The sequence below is a fragment of the Prionailurus viverrinus genome, unplaced genomic scaffold (assembly GCF_022837055.1).
Source record: "Prionailurus viverrinus isolate Anna unplaced genomic scaffold, UM_Priviv_1.0 scaffold_51, whole genome shotgun sequence".
Classification (NCBI taxonomy): domain Eukaryota; kingdom Metazoa; phylum Chordata; class Mammalia; order Carnivora; family Felidae; genus Prionailurus; species Prionailurus viverrinus.
Genome location: NW_025927614.1, coordinates 2776282 through 2793745, shown reverse-complemented (window position 1 = coordinate 2793745; position 17464 = coordinate 2776282). Strand labels below are relative to the sequence as shown.

The window sequence follows — 17464 nt, the reverse complement described above, 5'->3', positions numbered from 1 at the left end:
AAACAGAAGAACTAAAACTGTAAGACTTCTTAGAAAAAAACATAGGGGTTAATCTTTATACTTTATACCTTAGATATTACTTTGGAATTGACATGAAAAGCAAGAGCAATGAAAGAAAAGATGTATCTATTATACTTTATCCAAACTAAAAACTTTTGTGCATCATAATCATAGGATATTATCAAAGTGAAAACATAACAAAATGGGAGAAAAGATTTGCAAAATATATGGATAAGGGGTTAATACTTAGAATATATAAAGAACCCCCTCAACCTATCAACAAAAAGATGACACAGTTAAAAATGAGCAAAGGACTCCAATAGACATTTCCCCAAAGAGGATAGATAACCAGTGAACACGAAAAGATGCTCAACATCCTTAGTCATTAGGGAAATGCAAGTCAAAACTACAATGAAATACTTCACACCTACTAAGATGGCTGCTAAAACCACATTGAGATGCCATCACACACCAGTCAGAGTGGCTAAAATGAACAAGTCAGGAAACAACAGATGTTGGCAAGGATGTGGAGAAATGGGAACCCTCTTGCACTGTTGGTGGGAATGCAAACTGGTACAGCCACTCTGGAAAACAGTGTGGAGTTCCCTTGAAAAATTAAAAATAGAATTACCCTACAACCCAGCAATAGCACTACTAGGAATTTATCCAAAGGATACAGGAGTGCTGATTCATAGGGGCACATGTACCCCAATGTTTATAGAAACACTCTCAACAATAGCCAAATTATGGAAAGAGCCCAAATGTCCATTAACTGATGAATGGATAAAGAAGGTGTGGTTTATATATACAATGGAATAGTACTTGGCATTGAGAAAGTATGAAATCTTGCCATTTGCAACAACGTGGATGGAACTGGAGGGATTTATGCTAAGTGAAATAAATCAGCCAGAGAAAGAGATCATGTATTTTCACTCATATGTGGAACTTGAGAACCTTAACAGAAGACAATGGGGGAAGGGGATGATAGGGAAAAAAATACAGAGAGGGAGGCAAACCATAAGGAACAAACTGAGGGTTGAAATGGGGGCTGAGGGGAGGGGAAAATGGGTGATGGGCATTGGGGAGGGCACTTGTTGGGATGAGCAGTGGGTGTTGTATGTAAACGATGAATCATGGGAATCTACTCTTAAAGCCAAGAGCACACTGTATACACTGTATGTTAGCAACCTTGACAATCATATTAAAAAACAGAATGGCAAGTGTCAGCTGGGAAGTGGAGAAATTGGAACTTTCACATGTTGCCTGTGTAATGTAAAATGGTGTAGCCATTGTAGAATACAGTTTCGTAAAATGTTGAGTGTAGAATTAATGATCCAGCAGTCCCACTTCTGGGGATATACCGAAGGGAATTGAAAGCAGGACCAGGACACACACTTGTATGCCAGTGTTCATTGCAGTTTTTCACAGTATCCAAACTACAGAAACCACGCAAGTGTCCATCAGCACATGAGTGATGCCACTGAACTGTACACTTAAAAATGGTTAAGATGGCAAGTTTTACGTTACATGTACTGCACCATAGTTTAAAAAATTAATACTACATACCCCAAACCTCTGAGTTGTATATTTTTGGTGGGTGAAACAGAGTATGTGAATTATGTCTCAATAAAGGTGTTATAAACAAAGGGTTAACCTCTATTTTCCTACATACATTTTGTTTTTTAAAGTAGTATTCTGTCAAATCCGGGAGTCTGGAAAGATTTTTTTTTTGCCTTACTAGTATAGCTAATAACATAATTGAAATACGTTTGTTGTTATTAGGAATCGTGATCAGTATTTAAATGGTGTTACTTTCTGTAGCTAAACTAGTATAATTTGCTTTAAATAAATCTGTTAGGAAATCTACTTCGAGTGTCTGTTTTGCCAGCTCTCCACGTTCTATACTTGTTACATATGGAAATTGGACAGCAACTGATTGCCTTGGGGTATTTGAGGGAATATAGTTGCTCTTTAGTCTTGACACTGGTAGCCAACCACTTATTATCATAGACTAGACTAGCTTTATTTCTTCTCCTTTTATTTTTATTTATTTGTTTAATTTCAGGGCTTGTTGGGGAATGTATTCAATCAGTAAGTGCTTATATTGTATACTTTGTGGTACAACTTGTTAAGGGCATAAAGTTTGAAATACATGGCCTGCTTTTAGAAAACTTGATGTTGGGTAATGTATATAAAATAATTATGTAGCAATCAATAGAGACATGGAATTAATTGTAATTGTAGATTTTACATATGTTAAGTTGGTATAATAAATAATAACTGAATACAATTTAATTGTAACTTTAACTGAATAATAACTAATAATAAAGCCAGTTGTAATAAATAAAATGGTGAGAGACTAACAAAAGACCAAACACATCAAAGAAACTAATGCTAGTGTAGATTAAAATTTTATGTATGATTAGAAAGGTAATACCGTTCATTAGAGAAGAAAGAAATCTTTCAGTAAACCATGCCAATGCAATTGATTACCTCTCTGGGGTAACCTTCTGTATTTTACCCCACGGTTTCCGTTTGGGCATGTAAGATGCTTGGATTTGCCACTCCATCCTAATAACAAGAACTGAACTGAAAAACCAACAAATCTACTGAGATTATGAGAGCAGGAAGGCCACAGGACAAATGGCTGCCACAGAAGTTGGAGAGACAGAAAGGCAAATAGAATCAAAACTTACCAGAGCAGAAACCCACCAGCAGAAACATCTGCAGGAACCATTGCTGGGTAAGAAAACCTGAATGTGATTGATGAACTCCTGGAGGCTCAGCGTGGACAAGTCTGAGTTAAAAATCCAGGGGGACCAGCATCATAGGGGCCCCCCACACTTTTGTAAGACTTATCTCCAGGAGCTCTCCCAGGTCCTTCTAGTGAATATAGGACAAAAAATGCCCTTGTGGTTCCATTGCAACTGGGGTCAGGGGGAGAGGAACCATTTTAAAATCTGCCAGAACATTCTGTTCTTAACAAGGCCTGCCCGCTAGAGAAAGTTTCACCAGAGCCTGACTGACCTAGGGAAGAGAAATACCGAAGTCCAGCTCACTCCTAGCAATCCTGTTCTACCTAATGGGGTAAATAAAAGTGAGAAGTACTTGTCAAGTTCACAGTGTATGGGCACAGGCTCACCAAAACACTGAGACTAATCCTGGGACTATAGAAAGCATTCCCTTCCCACATTTTACACTGAATTACTAAACACCTGCTTATGCAGTTCCTTTTACTTAGTACATTCCACCTCTCTCTCTCTCTTTTTTAATGTTCATTATTGAGAGAACATGTGGGGGAGGGACAGAGAGAGAGAGAGAGAGAGAGAGAGAGAGAGGGAGAGGGAGGGAGACACGGAATCTGAATCAGGCTCTAGGCTCTGAGCTGTCAGCACAGCCTGATGTGGGACTTGAACTCAGAAACCATGAGGTCATGACCTGATTGGATGCCAGCCAACTCAGCCACCCAGGTGCCCCAGCGTCTACCTTTCAAAGGAAAATACAAGGCATACTCAAAGGCAAAACAAACACAGGACTTTAACAAGCATCTGAACCTGGGTCAACATGGCAAGGATATTGGAATTATCAGAACAGGAGGTAAAAAAAAAAAAACAAAACAAAAACCAAAAAACAACTGATTAATAGGCTAGGGACTTTAATCTAAAAAAATAGAAAACATGCAAAATTAGATGAATACTGTAAACAGATGAAAAGTCTAAAAACATCAAAAAGAAATGCTAGAGTACAAACACATTGCAATGGAAATGAAGACTACTTTTGATGGGATCAGTAGACTGGACATGGCTAAGGAAGGAATCTCTGAACTTAAGGATATGACAATAAACTTCTAAAACTGAAAAGCAAAGAGCAGAAAGACTGAAGGAAAAAAAAACATGCAAGGACAATGGGACAACTACAAAAGGTATATCATACGCAAAATGGGAAAGCCACAGGAGAAGACAGAAGAACAAAAGCAATATTTGAAGCATTCATGATGACAGATTTCCCCAAATTAATGTCCAACCAGATCAAGAAGCTCAGAGAATACCTAGCAGAATAGATGCTGTCAAAACCACACCTAGGTATATCATTTTCAAACCTCAGAAAATCAAAGATTAATTCTAAAGAAGCCAAAGGAAAAAAAACACCTTACTTATAAAGGAGCAGAAATAATAAATACATCAGATTTCTTCTCAGAAACCATGCGAGAAAACGGAGTGAAATATTGAAAAGTATTGAGAGGAACCTGCCCCCCCTGCCCGCTCCCCTCCATCACCAAATTAGAATTGTATATCCTGCAAAACTGTCCTTCCAGAAGTGGAGAAATACTTATGAGACAAACATTGACAGAATTTGTTGCCAGTAGACCTGCCTTGGAAGAAATGTTAAATGAGGTTCTTTAGAAGGAAAAGGCTACATGTCAGAAACTCAAACATACATAGAAGATCATTGGAAATTGAGTAAGGGTAAAATAAACCTGTTTTTCTTATTCTTAATTGATCTAAAAGATAAGTTTGTTCCCAATAGCAACAATGTACTTTTATGTGCTTGTGTGCATCTGGATATTTATGTATGCTCATGCATAAGTGAAAGGAATGACAACAATGATAAAAGGTACAGAAGAGAGGTATTAGGAACATTTTGTTAATAGGTACTTCTACCTGTAAATCTAAATAGTGTTATTTAAAAATAGACATGGTTAGTTTTAAATGTATATTGCAGTATTTAGGGCAGCCACTAAAAAGTAACAACAAAAAAGTAAAATTAATATGCTACTATAGAAAAAAAATAGATGCATATAAGGTACTCAAAATGACAAAAGAGAATATGGGTGGAAATCAAAAGCAGGCACAGGGAACAAAGGCATAGAAAACAGCAACAAATATGATAGACATTAATTCAATTATAGCAAATAATCACCTTAGACAACATGGTTAAAATGTAACAATTAAAAGACGAGATTGTCAGAGTTAATTAAAAAATAGGACCCAACCATGTGTTTTCTACAAGAAATCCATTTTAAATATACACTAATTGTGGGGCGCCTGGGTGGCTCAGTTGGTTGAGCCTCCGACTTCGGCTCAGGTCATGATCTCATGGTCTGTGGGTTCGAGCCCTGTGTTGGGCTCTGTGCTGACAGCTCAGAGCCTGGAGCCTGCTTCGGATTCTGTGTCTCCCCCTCTCTCTCTGCCCCTCCCCTGTTCATGCTCTATCTCAAAAATAAATAAACATTAAAAAAAAAATTTTTTAAATATACACTAGTAGATGAAAATAAATGGGATAGAAAAGATAATACCATGCTGACACTAATCAAAACAAAGTTGGAGTAGCTATACTAATTTCAGATGGAGCAGATGTCAAAGCAAGGAATATTAATGGGTATGAAGAGCATTATGTGAAGAGATTCATACTCAAAGATGGTATAACAGTTCTTAATGTGTATGTGCCTAACAACAGTGTGTCAAAGTATTTCAGGAAAAAACTATTAGAACTGCAAGAAGTGATAGATGAATGCACTGGTATATTGGAGATTTCAACACCCCTCTCAGAAATGGACAGGTGCAGTAGGCAGGAGATAAGCACACAGTTGAACTCAACAATATTAATTGGATATCATCAACATCTATAGACTACCTCATCCTACAACAAAAGAATATACATTTTAAGCTCACATGGATCATTCACATCCTCAGCCATAAAACTCAATAAATTAAAAAAATTTAGAAATCATACAATATCTGTTGTTAGACCACAATAGAATTAAAATAGAAATCAAGAGAGGTGCCTGGGTGGCTGGGTTGAACGTCTGACTCTTGATTTTGGCTCAGGTCATGGTCCCAGGGTAGTGGGATTGAGGTCCCATCGGGTTCTGCACTGAATGTGGAGCCTGTCTGGAATTCTCTCCCTCCCCCGCCTCTCTCTCCCTCCCCCTCTACCCCTCTCCCTTTCTTGGGTGCACTCTCTTAAAACAAACAAAAATTCAAGAAAACAGAAAAATCGCTTTAAGTCTCAAAATACTTCAACATTAAACAACATACAGGCTGGAAAAGAAATCTAAAAAATTTTTTTAGATTTGAATTAAATGTAAATGAGAATGAAAATATATCTTACCAAAATTTGTAGAATACAACAAAAGCAGTGCTTACAGGGAAATTTATAGCATTGAATGTATATATTAGAAAAAAAGAAACATCTAAAACCAATATTCTAAGCTTCCACCTTAGGACACAAGAAAAAGAAAATTAAACCCAAAGTAAGCAGAAGAAAAGAAATAGAATTAAAGCAGAAAAATGAAACTAAGTAGGAAATCAGTGGAAAAATCAATGCAGTCAAAAGCTAGTTGTTTGAAAAGATCAATAGAATCAGTAAGTCTCTATACAAGCCTTAGAAACAAAGACACAAATTATTAATCTAAGAAGTAAAAGAAAAGCTATCACTACTGATCCTCTAGACCATAGAAGTATAGTAAAGGAATACTGTGAACAACTCTCTGCCCACAAACTTGGTAACAGATGAAATAGGTCAATTTCTTGAAAGGGATAATCTGGCAAGACCCCTGCAAGAAGAAATAGATAACCTGTTTACACCTTTATAAAAGAAATTGAATCAGTAGTTAATAACCTTCCAAAACAGAAAGCACCAGACCCAGATAGGTTCTTGATTTTTATGCATCTATTAAAATAATGTAATTTTTCTTTAGCCTGTTAAGAGATGCATAAAAATCATTTGACAAAATCCAGCACTCATTTATAATAAAAACTTCAATCAAACTAGGAATAGAAATTACCTACAAAAGTTCTACACTAACATCATACTTAATGATGAGACACACAGGTTTCTTGATGAAATCAGGAACAAAGCAAGGATGTCCCTTCTTACCATGCCCTTTTCAATGTGGTATTGGAAGTCCGAGCTAAAGCAATAAGACAAGAAAAGGAAATAGAAGTATGGAAATTTGGAAGAGAGAAGACTTTTTGTTTACAGATGACATGATTGTCTACACAGGAAATCTGAAAGAATTGATAGGTACCTGGAACTAATAATTATAACAAAGTTAATATATAACAATATATAAAAGCCTATCACTCTCTTATATATCAGCAATGAACAAGTTGAATGTGAAGTTAAAAACACATCACCATTTATATTATCGCCCCCCCCCCAAATGGAATACTTAGGTATAAACCTAACAAGATATGTATAAGATCTATATGAGGAAAACAAAATTCTGATAAAATAAGTGGAGAGAGAACCCTTGTTCAGGGATAGGAAGACTTAATATTGTCAACACGTCAGTTCTTTCCAACTTGATCTATGGTATAGATTCAGTGCAGTCCCAATAAAAATCCCAGGAAGTCATATTTTGGATATCAACATAGTGGTTCTGAAATTCATATGGAATGGCAAGAGATCCAGAATAGCCTACACAATGAGGACAGCGTGGTATTGATAAAGCAACAAATACATCATTGGAACAGATGGGAGAGCCCAGAAGTAGACCTGCATAAATATAACCGACTGATCTTTGATAAAAGAGCAAAGGTAGTACGGTGGAACAGATATAATCTCTTCATCAGATAGTGGTGGGACAACTGCATCCATATGCCAAAAAAAAAAAAAAATGAATCTAGACACAGACCTTGTACCCTTCATCAAAATTAACTCAAAATGAGTAGAATCATAGACCTAAAATGTAAAACTTCTAGAAGATAACATAGGAGACAGCTTAGGTGTCCTGGAGTATGGCAGTGACATTTTAGTAACAACACCAAGACACGACCCTTGAAAGTAATAATTGATAAGTTGGACTTGATGAAAATTAAAACGTTGAAGAGAATGAGAGGACAAGCCACAGACTGGGGGAATATTTGTGAAAGACACCTGCTGAAGGACCATTACCAAAAGGTACAAAGAACTTTTTTTTTGAATGTTTATTTACCCTGAGAGAGCAAGCACGTGCAGGGGCGTGAGGCAGAAGGAGGAGAGAGAGAATCCCAAATAGGCTCCACCATGTCAGTGCAGAGCCCGACTGAGGGCTTGAACTCATGAACCACCAGGTTGTGACCTGAGCTGAAATCAAGAGCTGGATGCTCAACTGACTGAGCCACCCAAGTGCCCTGAAATGTACAAAGAACTCTTAAACAAGTAAGAAGATGGATGTGATTAAAAAATGAACAAAACATTTGAACTTACATCTCACCAAAGATGAGATAGAGGTAAAAAGTAAGTGTATGAAAAGATGTTCAACATCCTATGTCATAGGAGAATTGCAAATTAAAACAACGTTAATTTCTCACCACACATCTGTTAGAATGGCTAAAATCCAAAAAACACCGATTGCTGATGAGAATGTGGAGCCATGGGAACTTAGTCATTGCTGGTGGGAACGCTAAATGGTGCAGCCACTCTGGAAGGCCGTTTTCTTACAAAACTAAACATGCTCTTACCATCCAGCAGTTGCACTCCTTGTTATTTATCAAAAAAGCTGACCATGTACACATAGAAATCTTTACAGGGTTGTTGATAGCAGCTTTAATTCATAATTGCCAAAATATGGAAGCAACCAAGATATTCTCTAGTCAGTGAATGGATGAACTGTGTTATGTCCATTCAATGGAATATTATTCAGCACTAGAAGGAAATGAACTGTCAAACTGTGAAAAGATAGAGGAATCTTAAATGCATAGTACCCAGTGAAAGAAGTCAACCCAAAAAGGCCACATACTGTATGATTCCAGCTATAGGACATTCTGGAAAAGGCCAATGATGGAGGCAGTAAAAAAAAAAAAAAAAAAAATCAGTGGTTGCCAGGAATTGGGGACACGGAGGGATGAGTAGGTGGCACACAAAGGATTTTTAGGCAGGGAAACTATTCTGGGTGATACTTTGATGGTATATACTTGTCTTAACGTGTATGTGAAAACCCGTAGGGTGTACGGCCCCAAGAGTGAACCAACCATGAGCTGAAGCGTGGGCTTTGGGGGAAATACTGGTATGCCAGTGCAGGTTTCTTGACTGTAACAAATGTCATTTCTGGTTTGGGGTGTTGATAAGATGGGGGGGGGGCAGGTGCGTGGGGACATGGGATTCCTGGTATGTCCTGCTGAGTTGTGCTATGAACCTAACACTGATCTGTAACACAATGTTTATTAGTGTTACATTATAAAAAGTTATTCTCAGATGGATTAAGAAGTCAATGTTTAAAAAAATTAAAACACAGGTGCCTGGGTGGCTCAGTCATTTAAGGGTCCAACTCGATTTCAGCTTAGGTAATGGTCTCAGGGTTGTGAGATTGAGCTCCATGTCAAGCTCCATGCTGGGTGTGGAGCCTACTGAAGATTCTCTCGCTCCTTATACCACTCACTCTCTAAAAAGCAAAAACAAAACAGAACAAAACCAGGGAAATACGTTTGAATATTTTTTCTGACTTGAATGTGGAAGGACTTGTAATCATAAAAGTTAACATAAAAGAATTCATGGTTAGCTAGATTTCCATATAATTTCATTTAGTGTTTACTAAGAGAGAAAAGTATTTTAGGAATAATCTTAATATATAAAGACATTAATATCTAAATAGGAAAATGCTATGAATAGGCTATCAATGAAAAGTAATTTGAAATTACTAGTAGGTTGTGGGAAAATTTCAACCTAACCTAAGTAATACACATTATACAATTGGATTAAGTTTTAAGTTTCATGGAATATTTGATGTAAATATGTCAAAATATTTACAAAACATATTTGTTAGACAACATGAGACAAAAACCTGGACCCACTCACCACTGGAAGCAAACTTCAGAACACACTTGATTATGTGTGTCCTCCCAGTGTGGTCCTGTTGGGTACACTGTTTTCTCAGCCTCCCATTATTGTTTCAATTTCCTTTGTCACGTTTATCACTTCTGCAATAAAAAGTTTGCCCATATATGTATTTATCTGCAAGCATTGTATTACTTAATTTTGCTTATTTTTAATTTCCTGATTGATTTCTCTTACTCTCTTTTTTTTCCCTGTTTGTAGCATTTGCATGATGTTAAAGAAGATACGGGACGCCTGGGTGGCTCAGTTGGTTAAGCATCCGACTCTGTTTTGGTTCAGGCAGGTCATGATCTCACAGTTTGTGAGATCGAGCTCTTCTGCGTCATGCTCTGTACTGACAGCATGGAGTGTGCTTAAGACTCTCTCTCCCTCTTTCTCTGTCCCTCCCTTGCTCGTGCTTTCTCTCTCAAAAAAAAAAAAAAGATACACAGATGGAAGGGATTGCGTTAAATTTGGATTTGTACAGGTAGAGAATATCAGTATCACCTGGGGGCTTGCCACAGTTACTTGGACCAACTCAGACCCATTAGGATGGCTCGTATCAAAACCAGAAAATTATAAGTGTTGATGAAAATGTGGAGAAATTAGAACCTTGTGCACTACTGGCGGGAAAGTAAAAGGGTGCATCTGCTGTGGAAAACAGTTTGGTGGGTGTTTAAAAAATAAAACATGTAATTGCCAGTTCACATGGGAGTTATGCTTCTGGGTATATCAAAAGCAGGATCTCAAATACATATTTGTATACATGTGTTCATAGCTACGTTATGTGCTAAACGTGGAAGTAACCCAAGTGTTCATCACAGATGAGTGGATAACAAAATGCAATGTATATGTGCAATGGAATAATATTCAGCCTTAAAAAGGAAGAAAATTCTGTAACCTGCTACAGCGTGGGTGAACATTGAGGACATTTTGTTAAGTGAAATATGTCAGGTACAGAAGGACAAAAACTGTCTAATTCCACTCCTAATTCCACAGTTCTAAGGCACTTAGATTCGTCACAAAGTCGAAGTAGTACAGTGGGTGCCAGGGTTTGGGGGAGGAGGGGAAGTACTTAGGGACTAACGGGTGCAGAGATTCAGTTTCACAAGAGGAAGTGAGTTATGTGACTGGATGGTGGTGACTGCTTCAGGACATTGTGGATGTGGTTAATGCCAGTGAACCGTACATGTAAAAATGGTGACGCTGGTTTATGTTATGTCTATTTTAGCACAGTAAGAGAAATTGGGGGGAAAATTAGTGGGAAGTGTTTGGTTTTGTATTTTTATTTTTTAAACTATAAGCCTCTTGAGAATCACTTTCTGAAGGAGCTCATCTTCCTAAGGGGAGCCGAGAAGATTGAGGAGGTTTTTTTTTTTTTTTTTTTTTTGGTCTGTCATGTCCCTCTGAGGCCACCTTGGAAGATAGATGAAAGATGAAGCCTGTCCCTTCTTAGTGGAACTGATGGATCTTCTGAGGAATTTGTAATTATTTGCACAAGGCAGTATGTCTGTAAGAGACATATTAAAAATTAGAATATGCAAGAGTTGAGTTTGCTTTAGTGTGATCCTAGAGGAAAGGTCAGTCAGGGTCCGTTGCATGGACAGTTGCTCAAGTCCCAGCAAGGAAAGGGCAGAGCACAGCTTAACCAAGGGGACCAAGGTCCAGTGTTTCGGGCAGACTTTGGAATTTTGAGGGGTTCAGTTTAGTAGTAATATGCATTCAGGAGAGAGGGCTGCAGACTTGGGTTTGTTCACATCAATGAAGACCTTAAATGAGAAGCTGTCTGTACATGGGAACGAGACACTCATTTCCTAGGATTTTATTGATGAACAAACAAATTGCTGTGTTTAATATCTAGCCACGTTATTAATCATGTTAAGTCAACAACGGAAGGACTTTTATCTGTTTTACTGCTATATTGCCAGAGCATCTATAACAGGCATGTCTGAACTATGTTACCAAACAATGATTTTAGATTTCATAAGAAGGAAAATCTCAGTGGTTGTACTTTGGTGCTTTTATGATGTGTCTCAGACATCATCGTGCTCTCCTTTCGTGGGTCTGTGTTCTTCGCAAGGCTCTCCTTGGGCTCCTGAGTGTCTTCCTTGTGATGTGTGTACCTATGTTGACTCAGTTCAGGCAGATCTCAAAACTCTTTGGTTTTAACTTTACGTGTTTTCTGAAGTGTGTGCTGCTTAATTCTTGAGTCTTGAGTTTAACCATTTCTAGCAATTAAGTGACATCACTTGTAGAGTTTCTGCTATTAGTGTCCCCACTGTATTCTTTTGGTTGTTATGTCATATAAATAGTTATACTTACTATATGGCGTTATTTTAAAACACTAGCTTTGGTTTTATATATTTTCTGTAGTTCTGAATAAATCATTCTTAATTTTTCATATATGTACTTAGAAAAAATGCAAGTTAAATTACATGTTTACAATGATATGATTACTTACTACTCTTAAACCCTCTGTGTCACATTGTCCTCTCTTTTGCTTCTACATGTCATAAACCTAATGAGATCTAACAATTGTATCTTTGCTTTAAACAGTCAGTTATCTTTTAAAGAAATTAAGGAAATTCCTCTTGTGTTCCCCCACATATCTACCATTCTGTAGTGTTACCTAATCTAAAAGTAGTGTCCCCCTTGTGTAGATTCTCCTGGCATGTATTCTGGACCATGTTGGTCCTCTCTGACCTTACAGTAGTTCATAAATGTATCAAACTTGCTCTGCCAGTTTTAGGCCATTTCTGGCAAGGACTACAGTTTTTGCATTTTTAGATAATTCAGTGTATCTATCGAGCACAGAAAATACTTTTTTTTTCCTTCTTTTTAAATTTAATTTTATTTTTTTTCTTTCAATATATGAAATTTATTGTCAAATTGGTTTCCATACAACACCCAGTGCTCATCCCAAAAGGTGCCCTCCTCAATACCCATCACCCACCCTCCCCTCCCTCCCACCCCCCATCAACCCTCAGTTTGCTCTCAGTTTTTGAAAATACTTACTTTTAAGCATGTAAGTAGGGTTGAAGTAGTGTGTTTTTGACTGAGCGTCTGTATAACCTGACAACATATAGTACCATAGTTCACCATTAGATGTCACTCTGTAACATACTTTACATTCTTGCCAGACAATTCCTTACCGGAAACGCTTGTCAGATTCAGAAAGTTGGCATTGCTTAACAGCGCACTTACACTGATACATAGTGGTTTCTCTCTAAACACACATTCATAAATTATAATTGTTACTACCTTTTAATTCTACGTCTAAGTCTGTACTGAACCCAACTGATTTTCCTTAGTTTTCTTTAAAATTTGAATGCTGGCTTTATTTTTTGGTTATTCTCTATGTGGAGCAAAGTCTGCAAATATTACAAGTAGTGGTGGGAAGAAGTAGGATATTCAAGAATACCTTCGGACGTGTTCAGAATTCTTCTGTTAGTAATGCAATTTGAAAAATACCTTATTCCAGGAGGCTGACTGACCCCACACTCATGGGCGACTGCTGGTTTTGTTTGGGTGTGTCAGAGAAAGAGGGAGAACGGACTTGGCTCTGAAGAGAAACGTAGAGGCAGAGAACACGGAGGCCTGTAGGCTCTGCTGGCCAGTCCTGGAACACAGGAAAGTGCCAAGAATGAGATTCCTTCACTCATTCCCACCCTTACGAGATAGGAAAGGTCAGGTCAGCGGGGGTTTGATGTTCACCTTATCCCTAAGGGTGGCCAAATGCTAACCCATGTGATGATGTAGGGATCAGGTGTCTCAGGGCCGAGGACACTGCTGGCAGTCCAGCCCCTCTGTGCCCAGCTAGGAGTCCAGTTGTATGCGTGAGCCTCTCCTGCAGCACTGTTGCTCAGTCATGCTCCCTGTACACTTGCCAGAACACAGCCAGTGACCATTTTCCTCACTTCGCTCAGAATATTGAAATTTGAATGAAACAGCGATGTTGTTTCTGAGTGATACAATAAACAGCCCCCCGCCCCCGCCCCCGCCAGCCCAAGCATGTGAACATTCACGCAGATGTGGATCCACCCATGTCCTCTGGGACCCCAGCTCCCAGCCTTTCACACCTCAGCCAGCAATAACTATCTTACAGTTTCTGTTTATGGTTTTATTTGAAAAAAAAAAAAAAAAAAGAATGTTGTCTTTTATCAGTATGGTTTTATAAAATTCAAAATTTAAAACCCTGAGTATAATAAAATACCAAAGAATAAGGACATTTGAATCCATTTATATTGATCTGTCAAATTATACACAATGTATTATCAAAAAATGAAATTTTATGTTCTGCTTTTGCTTTAGAATAAGATATGCATTTTTTTTAATACGTTAGTATAGGATGACTACTAACCCTTATTGGGAAGACCTTTTTAATTCTTTGGTCTTAAAATGACATTTTTTTATGAAGTAATGAAGCAAATGACAATTTTTATGAAGTAATTGGTAATGTAGGTGTAGAAAATATAGTAGAAAGGTTGTCATACTCCATACTACAGTAGTGTCCTCACCAGGAGTTAGGACGTGCTGAGACTGTTACTCGCTTATACTGATAGAGGTGCATCTTGTAATCCATATATTTTTTCCTTATGTTTTTGTGTATTCCTACAGTTAAAGAAGTGAACAGGTCATGGCACGTTTAACAAAAAGACGACAGGCGGATACGAAAGCTATCCAGCATCTTTGGGCAGCCATTGAGATTATACGGAACCAGAAGCAAATTGCCAACATTGACCGTATTACAAAGTGAGTAATTGAAGCAAAAATATCCTTGTGAAGTTTCCTATAAGATTTTTGGGGGGCAAAGGTCTAAAACCAACTTATTTATTATGCTCATCAACGCATGACAAAGTAACAGTCACTTTTTGCCTTATATGTAACTTTTTCCAGAAGCATAGGCAACTTGTGTTTAGATGTTTTGTAAAGAAATATTAGAGAAGTAAAATACCAGTGTGTACTACTTACAATAGCTTTTCAGTTCTCAAAGATTTTTTAACTCTTGGGAACAGATCTTTATGTCTTTTTTATCAAAAAGGCTTTGCTTTTGCGTAAACTGTCTAAAACCAGTGTGCTGTTTGTTGAGTGTTCACTGTCACACACGTTGGTCCCTAGTCCACTAACCAGGACTTTCTGACCAATTCATTCTGTGTTTTGGAAATTACATTACTTTGGTAGACCAAGATTCAGGATAGAAAATTATCAGAATACTTTATGAATTCTCTACTTACCTGTTATATACTGATTATATAACAGGGTCTTCAAATGGAACTTGATTTTGTTCCTTTGTTTCTCTGAGTATTTTTTTTTTCAACATTTATTTATTTATTTTTGGGACAGAGAGAGACAGAGCATGAACGGGGGAGGGGCAGAGAGAGAGGGAGACACAGAATCGGAAACAGGCTCCAGGCTCCGAGCCATCAGCCCAGAGCCCGACGCGGGGCTCGAACTCACGGACCGCGAGATCGTGACCTGGCTGAAGTCGGACGCTTAACCGACTGCGCCACCCAGGCGCCCCTCTCTGAGTATTTTTAAGGGAATAAAGCTAAATCCATCTTTTTTAAATGGTTGAATGATATTTTTTGGTAATTTAGATAGAATTTCTTTATTTCCTACACATTCCTTAGATGCTATGTGTAAAAGTGGAAACAAGTGATTTACAAAAGTTCATTTAGTGCTTATTTTTGCCTTTATTAATAAGTAACAAAATTGAATACCACATACTTTTGTCTCTTATCTACATTCTGTTAAAGATTATAAAGTTTACTCAAGAGGGCAGGGACCAGAGAGGGAGAAAGAATAATGCCATGTGTTGCTCTAAGTCTGTATTTAAAGTTGCTATGTACATGTCCTAGCTCCTGAGGGCCACTAGCATAAAAATATTCAGTAACACTTGTATGGAAAATAAGAATAAAATAAAGAACACATTATAATTAAATTCAAATTAGTATGTTTTTGTAAAAAGCAAATAATTTGGGGGTGTGTTACAAAGTATAAGTTATAGTGAGATGGTATTGGCATAAAAACATGTTTTCAAAACCTCAAGAATAACAGCCATACGTATTTTCCTGTGGTTGGGATTTTTAAAAAACAGTTTATGTCTATCAAAATTACCGACAGAAGAATGTGGAAATAAGATGCTGCTCTTTGGGTTTAAATTTTAAACTTCAGGTCATCCCAGTTTGACAGAACTGTCCCGGTGTTGGAGGCGCTTCCTCCTCCCTGGGCCGACACCTGCTCTGGGAGCCTTGGAGGCGTCTCCTGGTGCCAGGCGTCCATAGTTGGGCCGCGAAGGTTGCCGCTAGTTGATGGCAGTGGTGGTGCAGGTGCCACGCAGGTGATGTGACATCTGTGTGCACTCTCGTGAGAGAGGAGAGGTTCGTAAGAAGGAGCGCACACCGTGTCGTGCCCTTTCTGCATTAGGGATTGTTGATAAGCGTTCTCTTTTCTCCCTTCTCCGTCAGCTCAGCGTTCAGGCTGCCAAGGCTGACTTTTCTCCATGACCTCAGGTCCATAGATCTTAAGATACATATGAATAAATGTAGTCATCTACCAAAAATTATTGTTTTATTAGTGTCATCTAAAGACGAAAAAAAATTAACCAGCGGGTAACTGTTTAAGAGTGGTGGCCGGTGTCTCTTCCGCTTCGTCTGAGAGGACCTTCTTCCTTCCTGTTACGGGTGCGCTTGATGGTACAAAGAAGAACCAGACAACACTGTTTCTGGCACAGCCTGTGTGTCATTAGTTTCCTACCAGGCCATCAGCCCCAAGGAGGAGCTGTCTGCTTAACCGCCTGGCCTGCTGCCTTAGCTCCTGGGTTGAGCTGGTGTCCTTGTCACTACCCTGGCCAAGGCAGGTTGGGAGAAACATTGCCCCATGATAGGAAGACAGGTGGCTGTTCTGTATTCTAAATAGGTAAATACTTTTCACGTCTTAGATTAACTTAAAATCGAGTTGCTCCGCTTACTTACAGCAGAGGCTGAACATAGACTTACCTTTTAATTTTTACACATATGGCGAATTCCTGACGGCTGTAGCAGAGTTACTGCGAAGAGGGTGTATGTAGTCATCAAGGTCCTTCTGTGTTATGTCTGGTGATGGACTCCATTGTAGGAATGGAACCTGTCTTCAGTCAACACTTTTTAACAGTTTTGGGCTTTGGGATCATGGTTCTTTATGATATTTTGAAGCCTGGCAAACCCCAGACACTGTAGTTAACTTCTGTGCAGTGTTTTAGTTCTGCTTGTTTTTGTTTCTGTTTGAAAGTCTCTTTGAGGTCACCTTCAACCTAAAGGTTTTCATTCATCCTTGTTGTTGTTTTCCTTCGCAGTTTATTGAAGAAACTGGTTCATTTGCTCTTAGGTTTCCCACAGTCTGGCTTTTGCTGGTCGCATCCTGTGGTGTATTTGTTTCTCTGCATTTTGTGGAAATTGGTAGTTTTCTGGAGGCTTGGGTGGGGTGAGACTCCTTTGCAGTAGCATGTGGTCCTACCAGGAGGTCATATGCCCATTTCTCATGCGTGAGATTGGCAGTCATGATGTACAGCGAGTAGTGCCCGTAACTCATTAAGGATCATCAACAGGATTACTTCTATAAGGATGTAAACTTGCCTCTGCATCCTGTGTGGCAGCCCCATGGTGTGTCCATGTCCAAAGGGAGAGTA

At 38.4% G+C, this 17464-nt stretch overlaps 1 protein-coding gene across 11 annotated transcripts in view; it reads left to right on the top strand.

Moving 5' to 3' along the window:
* ZMYND11 (zinc finger MYND-type containing 11) overlaps positions 1-17464 on the top strand; it is a 135011-nt gene that overhangs the window by 44441 nt on the left and 73106 nt on the right. For all 11 annotated transcript variants that reach the window (XM_047848053.1, XM_047848063.1, XM_047848062.1 and 8 more), the window contains exon 2: positions 14416-14550. In XM_047848053.1, the coding sequence (XP_047704009.1) occupies positions 14435-14550 (116 nt within the window). In that variant the 5' untranslated portion in view covers positions 14416-14434. The remainder of the gene's footprint in view (positions 1-14415; positions 14551-17464) is intronic.